Source organism: Mirounga leonina, unplaced genomic scaffold (genome assembly GCF_011800145.1).
Source record: "Mirounga leonina isolate KUSES-001 unplaced genomic scaffold, KU_Mleo_1.0 Mir_177, whole genome shotgun sequence".
Classification (NCBI taxonomy): Eukaryota; Metazoa; Chordata; class Mammalia; order Carnivora; family Phocidae; genus Mirounga; species Mirounga leonina.
The window spans coordinates 22,655-47,178 of record NW_023270459.1 but is presented as its reverse complement, the minus strand read 5'-3'; the positions used below and the strand labels follow the sequence as shown (position 1 = coordinate 47,178).

General features: G+C 61.1%; 2 protein-coding genes across 4 annotated transcripts; one reads left to right on the top strand and one right to left on the bottom strand.

The window, feature by feature from the left end:
* The first annotated feature begins 28 nt into the window (after window positions 1-28).
* On the top strand, window positions 29-19,015 carry BCKDHA (branched chain keto acid dehydrogenase E1 subunit alpha). 2 transcript variants are annotated; one of them, XR_004682537.1, is made up of 10 exons: window positions 39-146; window positions 8,372-8,554; window positions 8,662-8,748; window positions 12,401-12,509; window positions 15,445-15,606; window positions 17,073-17,279; window positions 17,420-17,561; window positions 17,736-17,907; window positions 18,056-18,160; window positions 18,491-18,582. XR_004682537.1 is itself a non-coding variant. In XM_035023276.1 (9 exons), exons 1-9 carry the CDS (start codon window positions 39-41, stop codon window positions 18,659-18,661), a joined length of 1,341 nt encoding a protein of 446 aa, XP_034879167.1. In that variant the 5' UTR covers window positions 29-38; the 3' UTR covers window positions 18,662-19,015. The 2 variants fall into 2 exon arrangements, 1 of the variants encoding a protein (XP_034879167.1); XM_035023276.1 differs by lacking the exon at window positions 18,056-18,160 and having other exon boundaries at window positions 29-146; window positions 18,491-19,015.
* Window positions 16,211-21,425, bottom strand: B3GNT8 (UDP-GlcNAc:betaGal beta-1,3-N-acetylglucosaminyltransferase 8). Of its 2 annotated transcripts, none has more exons than XR_004682538.1 (2): window positions 21,264-21,425; window positions 16,211-16,487 (listed from the first exon to the last, which is right to left on the bottom strand). XR_004682538.1 is itself a non-coding variant. In XM_035023277.1 (2 exons), the coding sequence occupies exon 2, from the start codon at window positions 20,825-20,827 to the stop codon at window positions 19,634-19,636; it is 1,194 nt and encodes a 397-aa protein (XP_034879168.1). In that variant the 5' UTR covers window positions 20,828-20,859; window positions 21,264-21,425. The 2 variants fall into 2 exon arrangements, 1 of the variants encoding a protein (XP_034879168.1); XM_035023277.1 differs by lacking the exon at window positions 16,211-16,487 and adding an exon at window positions 19,634-20,859.
* Between the last annotated feature and the right edge of the window lie 3,099 nt (window positions 21,426-24,524).

The window sequence follows — 24,524 nt, the reverse complement described above, 5'->3', positions numbered from 1 at the left end:
GAGGAGAGGGGCGGAGGGCTGAGGGGTTGTTAGCCAAGATGGCGGTGGCGGCTGCAGCAGCGAGGGTCTGGGGCTCAAGTCGAGGCTTGGGCCAGGCTGGCCTCCTGCTCCTGCGGCGGCCTGGGGCTCGGGGGCTGGCCAGATCTGTGAGTACCTGGGGAGTTTTCCCCGAGGGAGAGTAAGGATGTCAACGCCGTCTTCCGATGTGGGGTCTGTGCAGGGAGTGAAGGAAGGGCTGTCACAGAAGGGACTGGGACTGGGAGAACTAATCGGAGAAGACAGTCGGGAAGAACTTCATTTCCTCAGGAAATGAGAAGTGAGGCAGCTCCTTTGTGGACCCGGAGGGAGGGAGACAACTTGGAGAGAGGGAGGGGATTCCTCTTTAGTTGCCACTCAGCCCTACGGGAGGCCGCGTGGAGGGACACGGGGGGAAGGCGAGACATTTCCTCGCAGGCATTGGAGAGTGAAACTGCACGAAGGAGAGACTTTCTTCTTGGTAAAGGCCCCCCCTCCCCCTTCAAAAAGGAGAAAAAAGAGATCGGGTTCTCCGACGCGGGCTTTCAAAGTGCCCTGCATTTCTTTGTTCCTTTACTACTGTTCTGATTTTAAATGAATTGCGTAACAAAGTCGTTTGATCCTGTGTCCCTGATCGAATGCCAGAACAGGGACCTTGTCTAATGTTTTGGTCACTCAACAGAGGAGATAATCAGTAAAATTTTGTTGGGGAAAAGAGGAGGGAGAGAGGTCCAGACAGGGCACCACCTTGCCCACGTTTCTGAGTAACACTTGAGAAATGCCTAATTCTTCTTCTTTTTTTTTTTTTTTTTAAGATTTTATTTATTTGGGGTGCCGGGGTGGCTCAGTCAGTCGAGCGTCTGCCTTCGGCTCAGGTCACGATCCCAGGATCCCAGGATCCTGCCGGCGTTGGGCTCCCTGCTCGGCGGGGAGTCTGCCTCTCCCTCTCTATCTGCCTCTCCCTCAGCTCATGCTCTCTCTCGCACTCCCTCTTTCTCGCAAAAATAAATAAATAAAATCTTAAAAATAAAAAAAGATTTTATTTATTTATGTGAGAGCGAGAGAGAGAGCATGAGCAGGGTGAGTGAGGGGCAGAAGGAGAAGTGGACTCTGCTGAGCGGGGAGCCGGATGTTGGGCTCATCCCAGGACTCCGGGATCATGACCTGAGCCGAAGGCAGACGCTTAACCTGAGGCAGATGCTTAACCCACTGAGCCACCTAGGGGCCCCCGAGAAATGCTTAATTCTTACCAAAGGGATCAAAAGGGTCAGAATCCCCTTGCGTTGATGCTGCTAACAGTTTAAGTTCACACAGCAGAAGTCTAGCTGGAAGTTCCGATTACAGGGAGAGAGGCATTGGGCTGCGGAAGAGTCATGAACTGAAATTTTACAGATCAGAGAGTAGTGTTTTGGAAGGTGAATTCATATTCCTAAACTGCTGCTTTTCAGCTGTGTGGCCTTGGGCAAAGGACTGCTCCTCTGGACCTCTACAGAGGGGTGCATTTCCCTCTTTCTAAAATGCTAACTGCCCACCTTGTAGGATTGTAGTAAAAATAAAAAATGCAAAGTGCTGAGAACTGGACCTGGTATTTAATAAGGGCAATAGGAAAGTGAGGGTGGAGGGAAGGGACAGAAACTGACCTTGGAGATCAGAAGAAAGGAGGTGACCTTGGCAGGACCTGGATTGGTGAGGGCCCTTGGAGGGAAAACTGTCCAGGTCTTGTGAGGTTGGGTCTGACCCTCTGATCCCTAATCCATTAGGAAAGGAAGGTAGAATTGGTGGGAAGACACTCTAGATAGGGAGAGAAGCAGGGGAGGAGAATGAAGAGGGTGGGCCAGGTGTGAGGGGGAGGGGACATAGATAGGAAAAGGAGTCACCTTAAAGCAGGTAATTGTGGAAATGGTTGCTGGAGCAGGCTGGGGGTGGGGCAGCTTCCTGCCTTTGGGCTGTTGTTTGTAGCTTTTTTTGGAGCAATCAGATCCTGCGTGGCTGATTCCAGTCCCAAGAGTCCATTGGCTGGGCCTGTGGGGCGGGAGGTGGGCAGGCCTGGGGCAGAAAGTAGGGAGAGGTCATTTATGGCTGATTAAATCTGTTTCCTTCCAGGCTCAGTCTCCCTGCTGCTTTTCTCTCTTGACTCCCCTCCTTAATTTTTTTTGGTGGGTGATGGGATGGGGGGATTTTTTTGGAGGGGGTTTTTCAGGGTATTTACCTTTTGTGTATTTTTAAGTTTATATATATATATGGTTTTTTTTTTTTTAGGATTTTTTTTTTTTAAGATTTTATTGATTTATTTGACAGAGAGAGACACAGCGAGAGAGGGAACACAATAGGGGGAGTGGGAGAGGGAGAAGCAGGCTTCCCGCCGAGCAGGGAGCCCGATGCAGGACTCGATCCCAGGACCCTGGGATCATGACCTGAGCTGAAGGCAGACGCTTAACCAACTGAGCCACCCAAGCATCCCTAAGTTTATATATTTTTTATAGTCCTTGCTTTCTCTTCCCACTTTTATTACTCCAATTTTTTTTTTAAAGATTTTATATTTTTGAAGTAATTTATACACCCAGTGTGGGGCTTGAACTCATAACCCAGAAATCAAGAGTCGCATGCTCTACCAACTGAGCCAACGCGGCACCCCTCTCCCACTTGTTTTTTCTAAGATTAAAAAGGAGATTTTTTTGAGTTAAGGGAAGGAGTGGTGGGATTTAGTCAAAAAAGATTTTAAACAATATTTTTAAAGATTTTATTTATTTTTTTGAGAGCGTGTGCTCGTGCATGAGCGGGTGGGGGGAGGGAGAGGGAGAAGCAGATTCCCTGCTGAGCCCATTGAGCAGGGAGGCTGACGCAGGGCTGGATCCCAGGACCCCGGGATCATGACCTGAGCTGAAGGCAGACGCTTGATTGACTGAGCCACCCAGGCGCCCCTAGTCAAAGAAGATTGTAGACCAGGATCTGTGGAACATTTTGTGATGATGATGGTCTTCTAGATCTGTGCAGCCCAGTACGGTAGCCACTTGACTACACATGGCTACTGAGCTCTCAGTGTGGTTAGTAGGGCCCAGGAACTGAAGTTTTCATTTTATTTAATTTCAATAAGTTTAAATAGCCACGAGTGGCTGGTGGCTGCCATATTGGATGGTGCAGTTTCAGCCCATCAAGGCCGAGCCTAGAGATAGTGCTTTGGGGGAAGGTTGAGAGGCTGTGTTGTAGCTGACGGATGGGTTGTTGGAGCAGGCGGGGTTGGGGAAAAGGCTGGGGCTGCCTGACTTCATCTCTGCCTGCTTGCCTCTCCTTTCACCATGTTCTTGACTGAAAGCCCTGTTGCTCAGGAGGCCTTCGTCTGATTCTCCGTCCCTCCCCGCCCAGGTGAGAGCAGATGTTTTAGTGCTCAGGGAGAAGAGGAGAAAGGAAACTTAATTGTCAGGGAGTCCTGAGCTGGTTTCTCAGCCACCACCCCAAGAAGCAAGAGGGACCCCAGCCAAGTCACTTCACTTCTCTGAGCCTAGCAGGTGGGGTGAGTGGAGTCTCTCCTCTGGGACAGAGCTGCGTGTGTGGATCATCAGTGATGTTTTCCTGACCCAGCTGTCGGGGGCAGCCTGTTGGGGACCGCAGTGCCCCAGCGCCCCGTGCACTATCTCCAAGTGGCGGTGCCCAATGTGTGTTGAGGGACGAATGGAGATGGTCATTGCTTGTCTCCTCACCGTATGGGTCCGTCTCCCTCTTGGCTAGTGTCTTAAGGTACGAGGCCTCGTTTTTCACGTTAGGAAGCACTTAGGAGTTATGCTACCAGTTCACTCCATTATTCTGTCTAATATAGCCACACTAATAGGTACCGGCAGTTTTCTCCTATCACAAGTGGGGAAACCGAGGCCCAGGGAGGTGAGGTCTGAACTTGGAGTTCTGGACTCTAAAGCCCAGTTTCTCGCCATAGTACCAGGCTGCTAGGAGAAGCGCTAGGGCTTCGGTTCAAGTCTTGCAACATCGTGCTCGGTCCGGTCTTGGCGTGTATCAGCAGCTTCTGCCTGGGGCCTTCGGGGCTGGTGAGAAGCTGGGATAGAGGGGCTGGCCTCAGCCCCCACCGTGCCCTTCCCTCCCTGCGCTTCAGCCCCACCAGCCCTTTTACCCCTCCCTTGGGTGAGTTCCTTACATCTGGTGGCCTTTGTAGGAATATGGTCCTTTAGGTGTCAGGTGACAGGCCACTTCCTCGGACAACCATTCCTGACCCCCCTGCCCCGTGACCATCTGTAAAATGGGGACAGCAGTAACGCTTCCCTCAGAGAGACGTGAAGATGAAAGGAAATGGTCTTTAGGAGGCACTTACCACGTATCCCAAGTACTGAGTAAGGTCTCAAGAAGTGTGGGTTGCAGTTTTTCTCCGGGGCCAGTAAACGTGCAGTCAGGGGAAGGGTGTCCTCCCTCGGGACTGCCCACTAGTACTGCCCCGGGCCGCATCGTGCTTGCCAGAGCCCCTGGCTTCCGTGGCCCTCGCTGTCTTAGATGCAGAGGACTCAGCCCACTGGCACCATCCCCAAAACCGTCCACGGCTGGACCCCACCTTTTTTGGGGCAGCTGTAGTCAGGCTGCCTGGCTTCGTGTGCTGACATCACTCATGATCTCCCTGCCCCAGGACAAGTCACTCCCGCCCCCCCACCCGAGCCTCAGGGCCAGCTCTGTTTTACCAAAGCGAGACAGCAGTGCCTGCCTCATGGGGTTCAGAGAGCACAGAGGCAGAGAGGAGGTGCTTTGTGTGGCACCGAGTTTGCGCTCCTTACTAACATGCCGTGGCCTCGCTGGGCCCCAGGCTCTCTCTTCTTGCCTTGGCCTTGGTAGTTCCCGGGGACTGGCGCTTTCTTTCCCCTAGCCTCTGCCTGCCTCACCCCTGCTGGTCCAGCAGGCCTCGGCGTAACTCCCCCTCCTCCAGAGAGCTTTTCCTCGCGTTCCCTCTGACCCTGGCCACAAAAGTTCCCCCTTGAGCCATAGCAGGTGCTTTGTACCCTCCTCACCCCAGGCCTGTGGAGTGGCAATCCTCATCCTTTCCACAAGGGGACACCAGTTCAGGGTGACGTGGTGGCGCTGCCGGAAAGGGACAGAGCCGGGACAGAGCCGGGACAGAACTGTTTAGCCCGGAGTCTCTCATCCTGGGTAACCATCTGGTAGTCCTGCCCCAGTCTGTACCCTGCATGTTCGGTGTTCGTCACCCGGCCCTCCCTCTCCTCTCCAGGCACTTCAGGGCCCGGCATGGCTCCATTCAGTAGCTTCCTGCTGGGCAGTAATGATCATCAAATACATGAGCTGCTCGTGTTTGCGGATTGTTCTGTGTGCTGGGCCCTGGGCTGAGCGCTCTGAACTCGTCCCTGTGATGCCCCAGGAGATAGGTAGTCCTGCCACTGCTTCTGGGGGAGGAAACAGGCTCAGGGAGCTCTCCTTATACAGCCTGGAGGCTGGAGTCTACTCTGTGGGGAGTCTTAACCTTAACCTCGGGGCCAGAGGGAGTGGCTCCACAGGGGGGCAGGCACCCCAGTGCCTGCTGGGTGGACCAGACCCTCCAGAGCAGGCCTCTCTGTTTCCTGTGTGGTCAGAGCAAGGCTTTGTGTAGATCTCTATAGCCTCTGCCATTGTAAGTTACTGGCCACCACGACAAACCCATCCCCACCCCCCACCATATTCTGAAGAAAAAGAGGGTGGAGTCACATCCTTCCTTGGGCTATTCTACCCCCCCCCCCCCCCCCGACATTTCCTCCGCCCAGCCGCTCACGCAGTCCACACAGTAGCTCTGGGGTCCAGACCCCAGCATCTCCACGGGCCTAGGAAGGAAGCCCCCCCTGCCCCGCAAGGCTGGAGGCCAGTGTGGGGTGTGCCAGGGTGCCCTGATGGCAGCTGTCCATGGTCCAGAGGCAGGCAGTCCTGTCCTGACAGCCCAGTCTGTTCTTAGCCCTGTGACCTTGTCCTCTGCCCCCTGCCGGCCCCAAACCCCCAGCCGGCCTGTCCACGGTTTGCTGTTATCGTCTGGGGTTCCCTGCTGCTAGACCTTCTCCCCAGCTCTTCCCTCTCCTCTTTCCAAAGGGCCAGCCATTTTCTGCTTCCTGTTTCCTACCCGTCTGAGATTTTGGGGTGGTTTCCCTTTCTGCCAAGTTTTGAGCTTATAAACAGTGTTCCCATCCCTGTGCTGAGCCCTTTGTGTGCCTCATGGCAGGAACTTTCTGCGACAGCCCTCTGCGGCCTTCCTACAGATGAGGAAATTCACGGGGACAGGGCATTTTGCAAAGAGCCATGCGGGGAGCTCAGATCCTGGCACCCACATCATCGGCCTCCAAGGCCAGTGAACCCAAGTGCTCATCCCTCCGTCCCTTCAGTGATGGGCTGCCGAGTGCCTGCTGTGTGAACCAACACTGCCTTCCCCGAGCTTGTGATCTGTGCTGGAGGCAGACACAGACCGCTGATCCTCCGGGGGGGATGGAAAGGTCTGGCCGGTGTGGGTGCTCTTGGCGGGGGGCGCAGGCGGCCGGAGTTAGCGGCTTCCCTCGCAAGCAGGGGAAGCCGTGGTCAGGCCTGGACCTGCCCTGCCGTGGGGAGTGTCATTTCCTTTATTTCCTCACAGCCACAAGCGCAGATAAATGCCCTGGTGCTCGGCTTCCCCCCCGGATGCTCGGCCGCTCTGCTGGGCAATTTGATGGGGGGAGTGGGGCGCACACCTGAGCCCACTGGCTGTGCTTGAGCTCCTCTGGAAGCGAAGCTGCCATCACCGGCAGCCACGGGAAGGGAGCTGTAGCTGGGGGGGCTGGGTCAGTCATGGCAGTTGGGGTGAGGTGCAGGGCTTTGGGGTCTGCATGTCAGCCCGGTCTGCGTTGGAAGCCCCATCCTGACTGACCTATTTTTAGCTGTGGTGCAGGTGACTCCCCCCCCCCCCAGTATCTCCGCTTCCTCCCTCCTCAGGGGCCATAGTAGGTGGTCTGTGCCTCAGACACGCTCTGAGGACCCAGTGAGACTGTGGGTACAGAGCTCCGCCGGTGGCCGGCAAGTGCTGGATAGAGGGGAGCAGGGCAGTGCTGAGACCAGGTCAAGGCTGAGAAATGGGGTTGGCGTGCATCCTGTGGCACCCGGAGCCTGCCCAGTGGTCTTTTCCCGGGCTTTCCCTGCCAGCTGAGGAGGTGCCATGCCCCCCACAGGGCTCTCCAGCCACTCAACTTCTTCCAGGCTCCGCGAGTGACATCCCGTCCCTCGCTTTCTGCCTTTGGCGTGTTCTTTGACCCCAGCCTCCGGGGCTCCTTCCCTGACACCCGGCTGCCCTCCGGCTCTCAGCTCTCAGCTCTCAGGATGCTTCCTCAGAGAAGCCTGGCTCCTTCCCACTCTCCCGTGCTCAAGGCTTCTCTTGGGCAAAGACAGATCAGCCCCAGCCTCAGCCATACTTGCTCAGCAGCCGGCTTCCCCGCTGGGCCCCAGTGACAGATGTCTTGCTTCTCTTAGGTCCCCAGAACCCAGCACAGGGCTCAGAACAAAGCAGGTGCTCAAATATTTGTTGAAGGAGTCAGTCTGGGCCTGGAGGGGTGGGGGTTAGGACTGGAGCGCAGAGGCCATCGAAGCGGGGAAGTTTCCCTGGGGGTGGGGGTGGGGGAGCAGACATTCTAGTAAAGAGATGGGCGTAGCCATGTGGTGGCAGAAGTGACAGTTGACCTTTCCTGAGTGTTTGCTGTATGACTTCCAAGTACTCTGCTAACCAGTTCTATGTGCAGGATCCCATTTAAGCCTCACGACACTTCCATGAGGTGGTCTCCCTTTTACAGATGATGAAGGAGAGTCTGGCGGAGGGGAAGTCACTTTCCTCTGGTCACCTCGCAAGGGATTTGAACCCAGGCAGGCTGACACCTAAGAGCTCACAGACTCCCTTGATTCTGGGTGGCTGCCCTGGTTGTGTGGGGCCACTGGAGAGCCCATCTGGCCGGACTCGAGGGCACGGGGGGCAGGTGGGCTCTCCAGTGGAGAGAGGGGGTGGTGGCCAGACTGGAGAGGCCTTGAATGCCAGGGTGAAGTGGCCAGGCCCTGATAGAACAGCTACCGGTTCCTGAGCCGACTGCCCCTCTGCTGAGTTGTGTACTCTTTACAGCTGCCCTGGGGGATAGATAGTATCTTCCCCCCAATTTTACAGATGAGGAATGGAGACACAAAGGAGTCTGGTGACTTGCCTAAGGTCACACATCAAGAAAGCGGTGGAGCTGGGATCCATAACCGGTGTGTCAGGGCCCTCTGGGGCCCCGGGGGCTTAACTACCAGGCCATCCTGCCTGGCGCTGTGAGGTCGAGCCAGGGAACCCTCTGCTGCTCTGGACATGAGAACCCCCACCCCCACCCTGCTCTCTCCCCAGCTCCCCCAGAGACAGGCGCAGCAGCACTTCCCGTCCCTGGATGACAAGCCCCAGTTCCCAGGGGCCTCGGCGGAGTTTGTAGACAAGCTAGAATTCATCCAGCCCAATGTCATCTCTGGGATCCCCGTCTACCGTGTCATGGATCGCCAGGGCCAGATCATCAACCCCAGCGAGGATCCCCATGTGAGAGGCCCCCACCTTACCCCCACTGTGTCTCTCACGCCCGGGCCCCTTGTCCGTCTCCTCTCTGGTCCCAACTGCCCCATGTCTGTCTGTGCCTCTGTCCGCAGCTGCCCCAGGAGAAGGTGCTCAAGTTTTACAAGAGCATGACTTTGCTCAACACCATGGACCGCATCCTCTATGAGTCCCAGCGACAGGTGCGTGGCCTGGGGCTGGGAAGGGGGGTTCCCTGAGGTCGCCCTGCCTGTGTTCAAGCCAGAAGATGACTCCTAAGGAGGAGAGGGTGGGATGGAGATCCTTTGTCTCGGGGTCCTCAGAGTCCGAGGACTCTTGGGGTTCTCTCGGTGCTATGGAGGAAGAGTGTGGGAAGGGTGCTGCCCAAGAGCAGGAGGATGGATCAGATCCTCCTGTGCTCCTGGTTGGGGGCATGGCTGTGCCGGGGGCGGACGGGCAGGAAGATCTGACGGGCCTTCCCCTTGGGAGCTCACGGTCCTGAGAAACGGGGTGCCCCTCTGGGCTTCCTGGGGCACCTGTGTCAGATGGGCTTTGAGCCTCAGCCGTGTTCATGTCAGCGGGCAGAGACCCGGTCCTAGCAGCGTCCACAAGGAGCAATATTTGGACTCAAATAACATCACATCCGGAGGGTCCAGTTTCAGGCATGGCTGGATCCCAGGGGCTTAGTGTTATCAGACCTGTTTCTCTGTCCGAGTGTCTTTTTCCTGTCTCAGCGTCCTTCATTCCCAGACAGCAGTGGTCTCTGGCAGGTCTAGGCTCGTGGACAGATGGCAGAGAAGGGATCAGGGTACGGGCTCTGGAGCAGGACTTTACAACCAAAGTCTTCATTCTCCCACTTTGTAGCTACGTCCTGGGGCAGTCGCTTCATCTGTCAGGTCTTCCGTTTTCTTGTCTGTACTCCGTTCGTGGGGTTGCCTTAAGGACTTCAGTGGCATGTGTCATGGCCTTAGGAAGAGTGATGCTGGTGTTTATCGTAACCCTGCCAGCCTCACGACAACTGTCCTTTCTGCTTAGCAGTGGAAAGAGAATGTCTGCTCCCTGACGTTCCAGCAGAAGGCTGGGGCTAATGCTCGCCGTCTGGGCTTTGGTCACAGGCCCCGCCTTGAGCTAGCCCCTGGCCACGAGGACCATGTGCCCATCCCCAGGATCCAAGGGAGCCGTGGAATCCGTCCCTCCCAAGGCCCAGGGTTCCTGTGGGAAAGGGGAGAAGAATGTTGGGCAGTGGGCCCTTGGGTGCCCACTGCACCTGCTGGGTCAGGAGTAGGGATGGGCTTAAGAATAGAGCCCCCAGGCCATCCCCCTGTGGACTAAAGCATGAGGCCCCCTGGCCTACGGGACAGTACTGAGCAGACTCCCACCCACAGGGCACTATGTGTGGGTTTTCCAAGTTAGGGTAGTGCCTCCACTCTGAAACTTGCCCAGAAACTTCCTTGGCTCCCGTAGCCCACAGGGGCAGGCCAGGCCCTTCCTCTTCCTCTGTCTCCTGTTTCCCTGTGGCCTCGGCTCTCCGCAGCCTTACCACCAGGCCAGGCCACCCCTCCCACCCTCTCAACATGCCTGGGCTCCTTCCTGCCTGCGTTGGCTGTGCATATGGGGGCTTTGGAATCCAGTGGCTGTGGGTCCAATCACAGCTGTGACTTTGGGCAGCGATTTTTCCTGGCTTTGCCTCAGTTTCTTCAGTATGCTAAAAAGTGAGGAAAGCAAGGTTAGGGGTAGGAATTCTGTTGAGGCCCAGCACAGAAACTCCCTTGTCCGCTGGCTGCCACAGAGGAGGCCTCAGTAAGATCAGCTCGTGTGTCAAGGCTCAGCTTATGTTAGCTAGGCTTCTGTTTAGCTGTAAGTAACAGACCTCCCCCAAAGCACCCCCCACCCCAAATCCTAACAGAAACAAATGCAGTAGCTTAAACAGATTAGGAGGGTTTTTATCTTGCATAAAAGAAATCTGAAAACGGGGTTTGGGGCTGGTATGGTGGCACCACAATGTCACTGGATACCCAGCTTTGGCTTCTCGCCTTGAGGGCCCTTCATGAGCCAAATGGCTGCTGGAGCTCCCTCCATCACACCTCATTCCAGGCAGGAAGCGGAAGGAAGGTGGCAGGTCAGACATGGTATGTCCCAGCTATCTCCTCATACCCACCTTTCTAGACCTTTGCAGGCAGTCCCACCCAGTAGCATCTGACATTGCATAGGTCGCTCCCAGCTGCAAGGGAGGCCGAAATGTGGTCTTTCCATCTGGGCAGTTGCTGCCTATGGAATGGGATCTCAGTTAGCAAGCAGGAAGAGGGGTAGGATACAGGGTAGGCAACCAGTGACCTCTGCCTCCTGCCAGGTCCTGTTTTCTGGGTGGGAAGGCACTCAGACTCCTCCCCGCACCACCCTCGACAGCCCTCCCAGGCCTTGAGCACCCAGCATCCGCCCACGTGGCTGTGGGAGGTCAATTAACTTTTAATTGGCTCCCCACTTAGAAGAAAGCTTTATTCATCTAGTTCTCCCACCACGACAGAAAGCCTGGACTGCAGAACACATGAGGACTGGGCAGGGGGCGTCCGTCAGATACTGACCCGAGCTCTCTCACTTTACACATGGTCCTGGGGAGCTTAGTTCTGGCCCTGTGCCAGGGGTGCCCCAAATCTCCAGCCAGACTTCACCTCTTAGCCCCAGATCTACTTGGCTTCTTGCCTTGGGTGTCCCACACCAAATTCAGCCTGTCCAGACTTGACCTCAGCGTCTTCCTCCCTTAGGCCGTTTCTCAGCGGAGGGTGCTACTGTCCGCCCACTGCCCAAGCTGGAGACCTGCATCTCCTCCCTGTTTCTGTTCTCCCCCTCGTATCACTTTCTCCCATCTTATTTACTTTGTCCCTACGGGTTTAGTTAGAAATCCATTCTGCTGCTCAGCACCACGCTAGGAGCCCAGACTTCCTACCTTCCTGCTTCACCATCGTGGGCGAGTTGGCTTTCATCCCACACGTGTTGCCTCATTTTCGCAAGATGGCTGCCACCGGTCCAGCCTCCCAGCGGTGTGCCAGGCAGAAGAAGGGCTGGCGCCTGTTACACTCCTCTCTTTTGTCAGGAAAGCAAAAGCAGACTTCCACTTAAGTCTCTGGCTAGAACTGTATCTGCGGCCACCTCTGGCTATAAGGGAGATTGGGAGAATGTTTGGCTTTTCCAGGCTCTAGAATTGGGGGCGGGGGGCGGCTCAGGAGAAGGGAGTCGGCCGGGGTGCCGGTGTGGCCCGCCAGCAAGGGTCTGCCGCTCCCTTGGTGCTCTCCCCTCTGCTCCTCTGCCTGTCTCCTGCCACGACCAGGCCCGGCCACCACCCACTCTTGCCTGGTGGGCTGCACCCAGTCCTGTCTCCACCATCCATTTCCCACAAGACAACCAGAGAGCTGTTTCTAAAATGTTGCTCTGAGGAGAGCCATGGGTGCAGTTCTCAAGGTAAAGTCCCGGTGTGTCATTCATTCACTGCCTCACTGGGTCCTGCCTCTCCTGCCTTGTCTGTCCCCACCCCTCCCACATTCTGGCCTCGTGGTCTTGACTATTCCCTCTGCCTGGAAACCTGCATCTAGCCCCAGCTGTGCCCGGCCCAGGCATTTCTCCCTGCCGCCCCTCGGGTGGGCCGGGCACGCACGTCGGCCTCCCATCACACAGCCCCTGCGCTTGGCTCTCACCGACCTGGCAGTTCCTCCGTGGAGGCGGGAAGCCCGGCCTGGCCTGGCCCGGGACGTGTGTATGGTGATGAATGAAGTCTCCAGAAGCAGGCCAGTTATCCGGATGGTTCCGTGTCATTGCCCAGCATAACGGATCCCGGGCCCCCGGGCCCTCCCGCACCCCCAGGGCCGGATCTCCTTCTACATGACCAACTACGGCGAGGAGGGGACGCACGTGGGGAGCGCAGCAGCGCTGGACAACACGGACCTGGTGTTCGGCCAGTACCGGGAGGCAGGTATGTCTGCCCTGCTGGTGCGGCCTGTGTCTGCGGTCCCCGTGGGGGCAGGTCAGGCCCAGTCCCCCTGGACGGGAAGGCGAGGCCCGTGTTAGCTACCCGGCGTGCTCTGCTGGGAAGAGCTTTCCGAGCAAGGAAGAGCCAAGCCGGGGCCAGGGGTGTGTGGCGGCGGGCTTCCTCCGTCTGGAGTCCCTGCAGGCGGGGTGGTAGGGCAGAGCCTGTGCTCGGGGTCGCTCTGTGCTCTGCCGGCTGTCACATTTGGGGCAAGGTGCTTCTCTTCTGTGAGCCTCAGTTTTCTGGCCTCGGCCACGGAGCTGATGATGGCGCCGTGCCCCCTGCCCTGGGAGTGCTGTGGCAGCATGCGGTCAGGGCGGGCCTGGCCCCCCGTGGGCCTGCACGGGGACCCCTGTCCTGGCCTCTCCGGGCGCCGTGCCCCTGAGGGAGCAGAGCAAACAGGGCCTGGCAGTGGCAGCCGGGGCGGCCCCTTCTGAGTGAGGGAGTGACAGGACCGGAGGGTCGGAGATGGGCGTGAAGCAGGCAGGAGTGACGGGGCCAAAGGCTGTGGAGGGGGGTCACGGGGCAGGGGACGCAAAGCCCTCAGCACAGGGCCCGGCAGCGGGTAAGTGCTCCGAGTCGGAGGTGATGTGCGAGTCGGAGGTGATGTGCGGGGTGGGGGGCTCTCTCTTCAGCAGGGGGCAGGCTGGCCGGGCAGGCGGGTGCCCACTGCACCCGACTCCCCATGCCCCGCACTCTAGGGGGACAGACGCCCTGTGTATTGGGTGTCCCCAGACACTGGGCTGTGCGCCCGGCCCCAGCCAGCTTTGCTGTTTCTGCGGAAGGGGCCTCTCGGGTGAGGACTCCAGGCAGGACGAGCGGGGGGCTTGGAGCCATGGGCAGCCACCGGGCTCTCCAACCCGGGTGGGGAGGGTGTTGGGGGGCGTCTGGTCCTGGCCGCCCTGCTGGAGGGAGCCCTCCGCGCCGAGGCCCCTGCAAAAGGCAGCCCGCATCAGGGCAGACAGGAGGGGTGTGCGCTCCGCGGGGAAGGCGCCGCGGAGACCTGCGCCTGGCCTTGCCAAGGCAGCCGCTCACCTCAGGCCCCTCCTGTGCGGAGAACGGGGGCGCTCAGAAAAATAGCCGCCCTCCGCCAAGCTCTTCAAGGCCAAGGTGCTGTTCTGAGTGCTGGAAGCAGAGGGGGCGCTACCTCCTTTCACCTGCCGCGACCCCACCGGAGGAAGGAGCCTCCCAGCAGCCATGTTTCCTGTCTGAGCCAGGCGGCAGGCAGCCCAGAAGGTTCCGTGCCAGGGCCCAGGCTACATGCCTCCTGAGGGGTGGAGCAGGGGGTCCCGGCATCAGCCCTCTGTGGTGCTGCCCACGTGGGGCCGTTTGGTATAAACCAAGGATGTCCGTGGAGTGCCGACCGGGGCACCAGCAGGAAGGGGCGCTTGTCAAAGGGAGCTCAGAGGCAGCACATTTCCATGTAGAGCAGTAGTTCCCACAGGGCCTGCGGTTTCCTGGGGCGAGTCAGAGCCACCTGGGGCCTGGGCCCAGGACTCCTGGCCCTGCCTGCCATTCTCACGTGTTAGACCACAGACTGCACCGTGAGGAACCCCCCCTTTCCCGCTTCGAGCGCAGCACCTCCTCTGTGCTCTCTGTTTTGTACGGCGTGGCCACTCCATGTGTGAGTCTGTGTCGCCCGACAGGAAATCCCACGTCTAGTTCTATGAAAGGCGAAGGCTGACGTCACGCCCCGTGCCCCTCACCCCAACTCCCATTTCAGGTGCGTGCTCGGGGCCGATTGTCCAGGTAGCGCTCACCATGTGCGGGGGTCTCAGTGGTGGCACCCCGTTAGCTGGGGAACACTCTCCCCCAGCCCCACCGCCCTGCTGCAGCCTCAGCCATGAAGGGTGAGCTTTGCGTGGCCCCCACAGCCCAGCCCGCCACCTCACAGTGTGACCTCGAGCCGGCTCTGGGAGCTCTCCTACCTCAGTTTTCTCATCTGCCAATGGGGAGAATAATCCCCCTCCCTTGGGGGTTATTGTGAGGATTAATCAAGTTAATCTCTGGAAAGTGCTCAGAATAAAGGCGCCTGGCACCAAACGTTATATTCACATTGCAGTCATTCGGGGAACGTGTGCACAGCCCGTGCAAACTGTGTCTTCTGTGCAGTGTGACCCCCGTTACGTCATCACGTGAAGAAAGTTCTCTAATAAAGCAGAGATTTGGAAATGCCTGCACCAGCCAGTTGCCCCTCTGCATTGCTCAGGTTCTGGGTGCTTCCATGGGCGTCCTTGAACCCCCAGTGCGGCCCCTCAGGTGTGGGCGTTTCGATTGTCCTCCTTTTCAGGGGGCGGCCCAGAGCGGGTCTGTCCCCATCCCAGGACCACCTCAACCCCCTCCTGTCCTCTGACTCAGCAGGCAAGGCCCCCTTCACCAGAGCGGTTCTGTTTGAAGACAGGATTTTACACCCACAAGCAGGTTCAAATATCGTCTCTCTAGTTCAGAAGTTGTGAGCTAGCGGGCAGTAGTTTTATTTAGTTCATACAATGATTTTTGAAGTAATTGCGTGAGTGGAAACATCGACATCAGGTAGTTTCTTGTTAAAAAAAAAAAAAAAAAAGCAAGCCAGGTTTTGCCTTCTTTTGAAGAGCTGGGCCATCTGGTGTCTCCAAGCAGCAGTTGGGTGGTTGGAACCAGGGAAGGTGGGTGGCCTCCCTTTTGGGACAGGTCCAAGCTCTCTAGTGTGCACCCCCTGCCTGCCCCCCCACCCCCCCCGTGAGCCTGTGAATCGGCCTCCCCTGCTTGAGTCCAGTTCTCATCTGGGACCCACAGGGAGATGCAGCCTGGGCTGCAGGGGCGTCGCCCCGGGACCCCCAGGGCTCAGTCTGCCCCCGCACCCCAGCCGCAGGCTCACGCAGCCGTCCCCCCCCCTCCCCAGGTGTGCTCATGTACCGGGACTACCCCCTGGAGCTGTTCATGGCCCAGTGCTACGGCAATTCGAGTGACCTGGGCAAGGGCCGCCAGATGCCCGTGCACTACGGCTGCAAGGAGCGCCACTTTGTCACCATCTCCTCTCCGCTGGCCACGCAGATCCCGCAGGGTGAGAACTCGTCCCGGGTTGGGGGCTCGCAGACCAGCATCCTCCCCTGCGTTGGCCCAGCCCTTCCGGGGGCCTCCCCGTGGGTGCCGGGCTCAGAGCGCTGGTCCGGGCTCCAGACTTCACATTTACAGACCCCTCTGGTCCGGCAGTCTCCACAGGAGGGCTGTGGTTTGGCAGGCTGGAGCTGGCGTGGGAAGCTCTCGTTTCCCAAACTGCCCATCCCGTTGGTCCGCTCACCGACCCGGCAACTGTGCCTGACTGAGCGGGTACCAACTTCCTCGCAAGGGTCTCTGGGCAGAGCTGGGTTCTTGCCCCTGACCCTGCTCCGCTTCACTCCTCGGAGTCCGACTCCCCTGAAGCTTACTCTGGAAGCCCACGCTCCCTCGAGCAGTCAGAGCAGACCCTCTCGGGGCCAGGCCCCTCGGGGAGACCCTGGAACCTGCCCTCTGGACCCTGCAGTCCGGTCGAGGGCCGCGCTGGGCTTCGGCTCTCTCTGCCCCACGGCGGCCGAGGTACACACGTTGCTGTGTCCGTGGGGCTGAGTGGCGTGCTGGTTGCGAGGCCCATTCGTACGTGTTAGCTCAGTGCCTGGAATGAGGAGCTGTTTGCGCCTCTGACGTGGGAGGCGGGCAGGGCAGCTTTGTGAGGGGAGGCGGCATGTTACCTGCGGGGAGGTAGGATTTCCAGAAGGCTGGGCCCTGGCCCTTACCTTCCATTTGAGTGACCATTCAGCTGTTCAGTGGGCGAATGTATGGAGTCTCTGTGGGCGCCATGCGGGGCGCAGTGAGCAGGAGACAAACACCTCAGCTCTCCTCCATGTGGAGGAGACAGACAGGAAGCATGCAGGAGGAGCCCAGGGAGGGGATCAGGGATGAGCAGTCCTGCAGGGAGAAACAGCCGAGATGTGATGGAGGAAGGTGGGGGGTTGCATCACAGGTGACATTTCTTACAGACCAGGAGCCAGGGAGGGCACCATGTGGGGTCTTGAGGCAAGTGCCTGCTTGACCGCTTGAGGGGGCAGGAGGGGCCCTGAGGCAGGTGTGGAACTGGGTAGGGAGGCCAGGAGGGGGCGCAGAGAGGTGCGGGAAGGCTGCAGATGCAGGGGAGTCTGAGGGCAGTGGGAGCCGCAGGGGGGAGAGGCGCTGGGCCGGAATGTCAGCCTGGTTCACATTTTAACCATTTTAACTGGCCTCTGGCTGTCCCAGGGTAACGGGTGGGGGCGGGAGGAGCAGGGGGCCTGTGAGGAGGCCGCTGGGAGCTCAGGCGGGAGGTGACTGGGCAAGCCGACTGGCGGGAAGGGGTGGGGCACAGGGTCAGGTTCTAGCGGAGTTTTGAAGGTGGAAGAGGTGTGGGGAGCGGCCATCAGTGGGGGGGGCTGAGGCAGTTTGTGGGGTGCAGCGGGAGGGCAGAGCCGGGTGGGGAGAGTGTGCGGCTCTGCTCCTGCTCACCCCCCTCTCCCCCTGCAGCGGTGGGGGCGGCCTACGCAGCCAAGCGGGCCAACGCCAACAGGGTGGTCATCTGCTACTTCGGGGAGGGGGCGGCCAGCGAGGGGGACGCACACGCCGGCTTCAACTTCGCCGCCACCCTCGAGTGCCCCATCATCTTCTTCTGCCGGAACAACGGCTATGCCATCTCCACGCCCACCTCAGAGCAGTACCGCGGGGACGGCATCGGTAGGGGCCCCACGGGCCACTCCCCAGTCCTTTCCCTGTCGCGGGTCTGCAACAAGGGAGGCCGCAAGAACGCTGCTTTGCTGCCCCCCGCACTGTCCCCATCTGAGCGCCGGGGCCGCCCTGCCTCTCTGTCCCCACAGCTGCCCGAGGCCCCGGCTATGGCATCATGTCCATCCGCGTGGATGGCAACGACGTGTTTGCTGTGTACAACGCCACCAAGGAGGCCCGGCGGCGCGCTGTGGCGGAGAACCAGCCCTTCCTCATCGAGGCCATGACCTACAGGTGCCTGCCTCCCCCATCCTCCCCCGCGGCCTTGACCGCATCTCCCCTGCACGGGCCACTGGCCCCGGAGCAGGACCGCATCCCCCTATTGGATCCCCTTGTGGGTTGCGCCCCATCGCCACCCCTTCTCCCCTGGTCCGCCCCCTCCCTCCTGACCCTGGGCCCCCTCCGCAGGATCGGCCACCACAGCACTAGTGATGACAGCTCAGCCTACCGCTCGGTGGACGAGGTCAATTACTGGGACAAGCAGGACCACCCTATCTCCCGGCTGCGCCACTACCTGCAGAGCCGGGGCTGGTGGGACGACGAGCAGGAGAAGGCCTGGAGGAAGCAGTCCCGCAAAAAGGTGGGGGCCTTCCTCCGTTGGGAATCGTGCCCTGGGGGCATGGTCTGGGGCGGCATGAGGTGGAGAAGCCTGGAAGGGTTGGGGGGCACGGAACTGGGAGACCTGGGCACAGCCCGGCAGGGTCTCTAAGTGCAGTCCTCGGTGCCAGGCTGCCTGGGCGGGCGCCTCTGCCGGGTCCTAGCTGCGTCCTTGGCACGCCGCCTGCCCTCCACGCCCTCCTGCCTGAGGACGGACACGGCGTCCTCGTCAGAAGGTGGGCAAGGGGTAGGCGACCTAATTCGTGTGCAGTGTGAGTGTCCCACTGTCCTCGGCCGGGAGCCGGGCGGTGTGCCCAGTGGGACGGGCCACCCTCCCTCCGGGCCTCGGTTTCCTCACCTCTAAAGGGCCTGCTGCCCGGTTCTGCATTTAGCGTCGGACCGGACAGTGCGGGGGAGGAGAGGCCGGGCTTGGGTGGGGGGTTGCTGAAAAGGTGGTTCTCACCCCTGCCAATCCTCGCCTGTTGTCCAGATGGGAGCCCCCTGCTGGGGTCCCACAGGTGGCGGCGGGGGGGCTGGTTGCGTGTCTACTGTCCCACCTCCCCCAGGTGATGGAGGCCTTTGAGCAGGCGGAGCGGAAGCCAAAGCCCAGCCCCAGCCTGCTCTTCTCAGACGTGTACCAGGAGATGCCCGCCCAGCTCCGCAAGCAGCAGGAGGCCCTGGCCCGGCACCTCCAGACCTACGGGGAGCACTACCCCCTGGACCACTTTGAGAAGTGAGGCCTGCTCATCCCCCGACCCCCACCTCAACCACCCCGAGGGGCAGCCCCACTGTGGGGGGGGGTCGCCCAGGGAGCGGCAGGATGCCACCCTCCTTCCCCAGTCAGCTCCCTCCAAAATACTGGGGCCAGGGCTCTAGCCCCCCCATCCCCACTCCTCCAGGCTGTTACCCTGGGGGGCCTCAGTCGGCCCCCTCCTTGCCTGTTACAGTGCCTTCTCCCAGGGGCTGGGTCAGGGCGCCTCCAGGACTAGAAGCCCCTCTGGGGTGGGCGTGGCGGGTCAGCCTGTGGAAAGCCACTCCCTCAAAGTGAGAGGTGGTTAGCAGGTGGCCAATAAACTCTATTTGGCTCTGTACCCCCCCCTGCCGCTGGTCTGTTTCCTGGCGTTTGGGAGGTGGGAGGAGAGCCCAGCGTGACTGGTTTGGGACCACCTCTTGGTTCTCCCCTCTAGATAAAGAAAGCCGGGGCCATTGAGACATGTAACTTCCCCCGGAAACTTTAGCAAGCTGGAGGGTCCGTTTCTGCAGACAGGGTCGGGGGGGGGGTCCTCCCCAGATGGTCTCCTGTTCTCCCTTAGGTGGGACAATGCTGCCATTCAGCAAAGTGAACAGGAGGCCACCAGAGCTGGTCCTGCCCAGTAATGGGGGGGGCGGGGGAAGGCATCCAGTGTGAAGGTCAGGGTGCAGCTGTGCTCACTGGGTCAGCCCTCCAGGGCCCCACAGGCACAAAGACGACGCCAGGTCTCAGAGTGGGGGTGGGCATATTTTTCAAAAACAAGAAGTAGACAAAAACAGTCTGTTGCCTCCTGCTGCCCAGCCCCCTCGCCTGGGAGGGCCCCAGAGGGGCTCAGGCTGTCACGATGCTAGGATTCCTCCCTCACGCTGAGGCCCAGGAGGAGAGGCCGAGCCAGGGACGGGCACCCGGGTGCAGGCCAGGGCCGCCCTCCCCCTCCTCTCCCCAGCTCCCCCCAGGCTCAGCACCGGAACTGGGGGTCCTGCAGCTGCTTCCAGAGCCGAATGCTCTTCTGGGGGCTGAGGGGCCGCACCAGCAACAGGTCCCGGAACGCGCAGGGGTTGGCCGTCCGGTCTGCCGGCCAGGCCGTGCGGAAGCCTTTGTGATCCCTGGGTGCCAGGCCCAGGGCACGGAAGCATAGGCCCATGTAGACATCATCGAAGGGGAAGGGGGCCACGCGGGCCGCGGCCTGCAGCAGCCAGGGGGCCAGGCGCCCAGCGATGACATAGCCACCCCCGCTTGCGTAGGCCGGGTAGTGACCTTTAAAGAAGGACAGGGGCACGTAGAAGGGTCCTCTGGGCTTCCGGAGGGGTTTGGCCTGGGTAAAGACCTCCCCCAGGTAGAGGCCTCGGGCCCAGCTGGGTGGCAGGCCCCGCAGGTGGTCCAGAAGGGCAGGTGTGTGCACAAAGGCATCGTCCCGAGCTTGCAGGACGAAGCTCACGCCCGGGCAGTGGCGGCCCAGCCAGGCCAGCAGCAGCAAGTCTTTGAGCGTCCGATTGAAGGGGACGTCGAGGAAGTCCCAGAGCAGCAGGTCACTGTAGCGGCGGCTCTCCCAGGCCACCAGGGAGCTCAGGTCGGGCCCCCCCTCACCCTCGGGCGACCCCAGCAGGAAGAGCAGCTGGACTCCGGGAGCCGGACTGCCCCACGTCTCCCTCACGGCCTGCCGTTCCTCGAAGTGCCCCGGTTCCGACTTGACGGCCAGCAGCAGGTAGGGGACGTCGGTGTCCGAGCAGCTGGCCACTTGGCCGCCGCCGCTCCCGGGCCGCCACGGTGGGAAGCTCCGGCAGGCTGCCGACAGCAGGAAGCGGCGGAGGCCCTTAGGGTAGGACTTGAAGTCCGGGATTTCGGCGGCAGCAGCGGCCCCCCAAGCCCGGCAGCCCCCTGCCTCCGCGCTGTCCCCACTGGGCAGGGACCCCAGCCGCCACTGCTGCTGGTTCCAGTAAGCCGAGGGCAGTGGGCCGGTGTGGCCCAGACGGGTGGAGAGGTTAGCTGGCAGGGTGGGCTCGGGGCTGGTGGGTGTGGGTCCTGGTGGGGTGTCCCGGGGTCCCTGGTAGGCTTTGCTTAGCCAAGACTCGGATGTCCACTCGATGTACACCTTGAGGCCCAGGAGCGTGAGCAGCGCTGACAGGCAGAGAAGGCACTTGGGGCAGCGCATGACCCAGGCCAGGGAAGGGGTGGCCGCGGGAGCTGCAAAGGAGCCACAGAGGCCTCTGGGGTGCAGGGATGGGCGCCAGCAGTCCCCACCGGCCCCTGTAACCCCTTCTCTCGGCCCCAGCCCCTAATCCACCCCCCCCCCGGCCCCGCCCCGCCAAGGACCCAGCTCTTCCCTATTCCTGGAGCCCGAAACCCTGTTCGAATTCTTTCGACACCCTGCCCAGCCCACCCCAGCCCAGCCCGGCCCATTCCACCGACCTATTCCGCAGCCCCACCCCAGGGACTGGGGACTTGGCCATTCCAGCCCCCCTTCATTCCCTTACCGGGAGTCAGAATCACAGGGTCAGCCCTTTCACCTTCTAGAAACCCAGCCTCCCTCGTCCCAACAGTCCCCACCCCAGGGAAGGGGGGCCAGGGACCTGCTCGCTCCTCTTTACCTCTGGGTCCAGCTCCCGCCTGCGCCGCGTCCGGGGCCTCTGGTCGGGCCCCCGCTCCCGCTCCCTCCCTTCTGCCCCTGCCGAGCGGCGGAGCTGTACTCGGAGCCCTGCCCAGCCAGTCCGGAGGGGCGGGGAGGGGCGGGGAGGGAGGCCGCCAGGGCCCCAGGGGCCGGGAGGGGCTGGGGCGGGGCTGAGGGAGGAGGGGACGGGAGGGGAGGGCAGGAGGCCGACCTGAGGGATGGGGCTCTGGCGTGTTGGGGCTGGTTTTCTGGTGAGACAGCGGAAAGGTGCAGGGTGGCCAAAGACACAGACGGGGGACCCGGCGAGGGCCGGCGGGGAGAGCCAGGGGCCTGGGAGAGTCTGGGGGGGCGTTGCGCTGAGGGGCCAGGGCCGAGCTCGGGCTGGGCAATGGCGAGATGGCCCAGGGACAGGCAGAGTCCCAAAGTGGTAGAGCTGGGCGGGGAGGGGGGGGCGCTGGCGCCTGGTCTTGGAGTCGGCGGCGGCAGCGACTGTGCTGAGGGGATGGGTCGGCCGTGCCCGGGATGGGGTGTGTTGTGGCCGCCGGAGTCAGGGTGGGGGTGGGGAAAGGGCTGGTGGGGAGGAGAGACGGACTGCGTGGGTGGGGAAGGAGGGGTGGGGGAGACCTCTGGGGCAGGCGGGGGAAGGGAGAGGAGGGACGGAGGGGGAGGTGGAGAGAAGAGGGAGGGGGGGATGTGGAGATGGGGAGTGAGAGATCCCGGGTAGCCCGAGGCCCCCGTGCGGGAGGGAAGAGAGACGTTAGAGGCAGGTGGGCGACCCTCGGGGTGGGACTGAGAAGGGCGTCTGCGGACCTCCGGAGCCAGGGAGGAGCAGGAGGGGACTCGATGGAAGGGGAGGGGGAGGGGGAGGGGGGTGCCAAGCTAGAGGCTAGTGGAGGGTGGGGTGGGGGCACCGGGGGCCCTCGAGCTGAGCTGAGCCCCGCACCTCCTCCGCCCCCTTTGGTGCCGGGTGTTTGCATTGCGGGGGCGCGGATCCATCCCTACCCCGTCCCCCCCAGCCCCGCCCCCAGCCCCGCCCCCAGCTGCGCGGTGACTCCGGGAACACTCACATCCGGCCCCCCGGGACAGGAGAGGGTGTCTGCCTGTGTTTGCGTCCCCGCCCTCCGGGGCCCCTGCTGTTGGGGCTGCATCAGCCGTCTGGGGAGGTGGGCAGGCGGGGCCTCCTTATCCCTGACCAAGGGCCCCACAGAGCCTGGTCTGACCCCCTTCGCTCCATCCTGGGTTGGGAGGACTGTCTGGATCCTCTCATCCTTGGCACCTTGTCTGTCAGCAGCTGCTGGTTATCTGTCCAGAGCTGATTTCCAACCACCAAGTTCGAGTAATGGAGCCCGTGGGAGCAGCTGGAGGAAAGCGTGCAGAGGAAGTGTCAGATATTAAGGCCCTAGAAGCCAGAGTGGGCAAGGACGGCCAGGGCCCCCGGGGCAGGGAGGGGTCTCCCAGCCTCCGCCTCCCGCCCCGGGCCTGGGAGAGGCGGCAGGGCCCCCGCTGCCAGAGCTCCCCCCAGCTCATCTCACTTCTCCCAGGGGTGCCGACACTGCCCCTCCTGAGGGTGGTTGGAAATCTCAAGGTACGGTTTGGGTTGCTCTGGGCATCAGAGTCCAATCAGGAGAAACGGCCCAGCAGTGGGAACGGGGCAGTCCATCATTGAGAATGACCCAAGAGTTGCCTTCTTGTGGAACACAGTAGGGGGTGGAAGTGCGGCTCCCACATGAGCAACCTGGTCCGACACCGACCTGCCTGAGCTCTGGGGGGTGCCCCCTCCGGATTATGCCAGGGCGGCTCAGCTCCGTGCCTCAGTAACCGGAGGCCGCGCTTGAGTGGAGTTCTAGTCAGCGACCTGAGAAAGCGATTAGAACCACCCCGCTGCACTAGCTAGCTATCTCGTTACCTCAAGTGTGTGCCCCGGACCGTGAACTTGGCCCTCACTGGTCTAACGCCCTTAGACTGGAGCCGCCCCGCCCCCCAGGTTTCTGACTGTATGTTTGCCAGTCTTGCCATTCTTCTAGTGTAGAGGCTGCCCCCTCGGAGTCCTCGTGGGCGGCTGTGCCCTGGAGCCTGTTGGGGCGTAAGCCTGGGGGTCTGGGGGCCTGGTGAGAGCAGGGGCGCTTGTGAGGAGTCTGAGGAAGGACACACACCTGCTGCCAGAGCATCCGCCCCGGGCAGGGGGGGCACAGCGTTTCCAGCCCAGGCAGGCCGCTGGTTCCCTCACACACTGGGCACGGACGCTCGAGTGACTAGGGGGTTCAAGATCGACCACCCCATTCCAGATTTCAGGGTCCCTCTGTGTACCAGGCGGCGCCCTCACTTGCACATGAGAAACCGGTCGAGACTGGGGATTCGGCAGCCCGCAGACTTAACTGCCGCGCTGTCAGCGCTCCGAGGACCTCGGGGGCAGCACGGAAGCTCGCCGTCCCCTTCTCAGAAGGCCGCCTGAGCTGAGCCAACAGACCCGAGCCTGCCCTTGTCTGTGAGCGCTTAAAGGCACTCCGCAGTCTGCCCAGCACCTATCTTTGGAGTTGTCATCACCGCCATGGCGGTCAGGTGCAGCGGCCGCAGGGCTTCCGGGGCTCCCCGGGCTCCTCAGCCGGCACCCCGTCCCAACCCCCGGCCGGAGGTGGGCCAGAGCTGGGCCGCGCGCCCCCGCGGGTTTCCCCAGCCCGCTTCCCGCCGCTGCGGAACCGACCCCAAATCCCCTCTTGGTGCGTCCGTCTCCTGGAACACTCCAGATGCCAGTGCCGGATCAGTGTGGATCCAGTCAGGAGAGAAAAACCACACAGTAATTCGAACAGGTGAAGTTTAACAGGAATTGTTGACTTTGAACAGCGAATTGAAATAAGGGATTCACGGAGAAGGAGCCTTGGCATCTGCTGAAATCCCCCTTCCAGGACGTAGCTGGAGAGCCCTCCGCAGGCGGGTGCCTCAGTGGGGGGCACTGCTCTCAGACTGCTGGCGGGGCCGGGGAAGCTGCCGGCCGCCCGGCACTCCAGGATCCACCTGCTGGGGAGGCCGCGCGCCCGGCAGGAGCCCGGGAGCGCGCAGAGCTCACCCACGGAAGCCGAGGCTCTCCTCCTGGGGTCTCTCGGGCGCCCTCTACCGCCACTTAGCGAGGAAAACTACTGCAAAGGCCCAGGCCTGTTTTCACTAGAGCTGCATTTGTGGCGGACGGATTAGCGGGAACGCGGTGGGGGGGGGGGGGGGGGGGGGGGGGGGGGGGGGGGGGGGG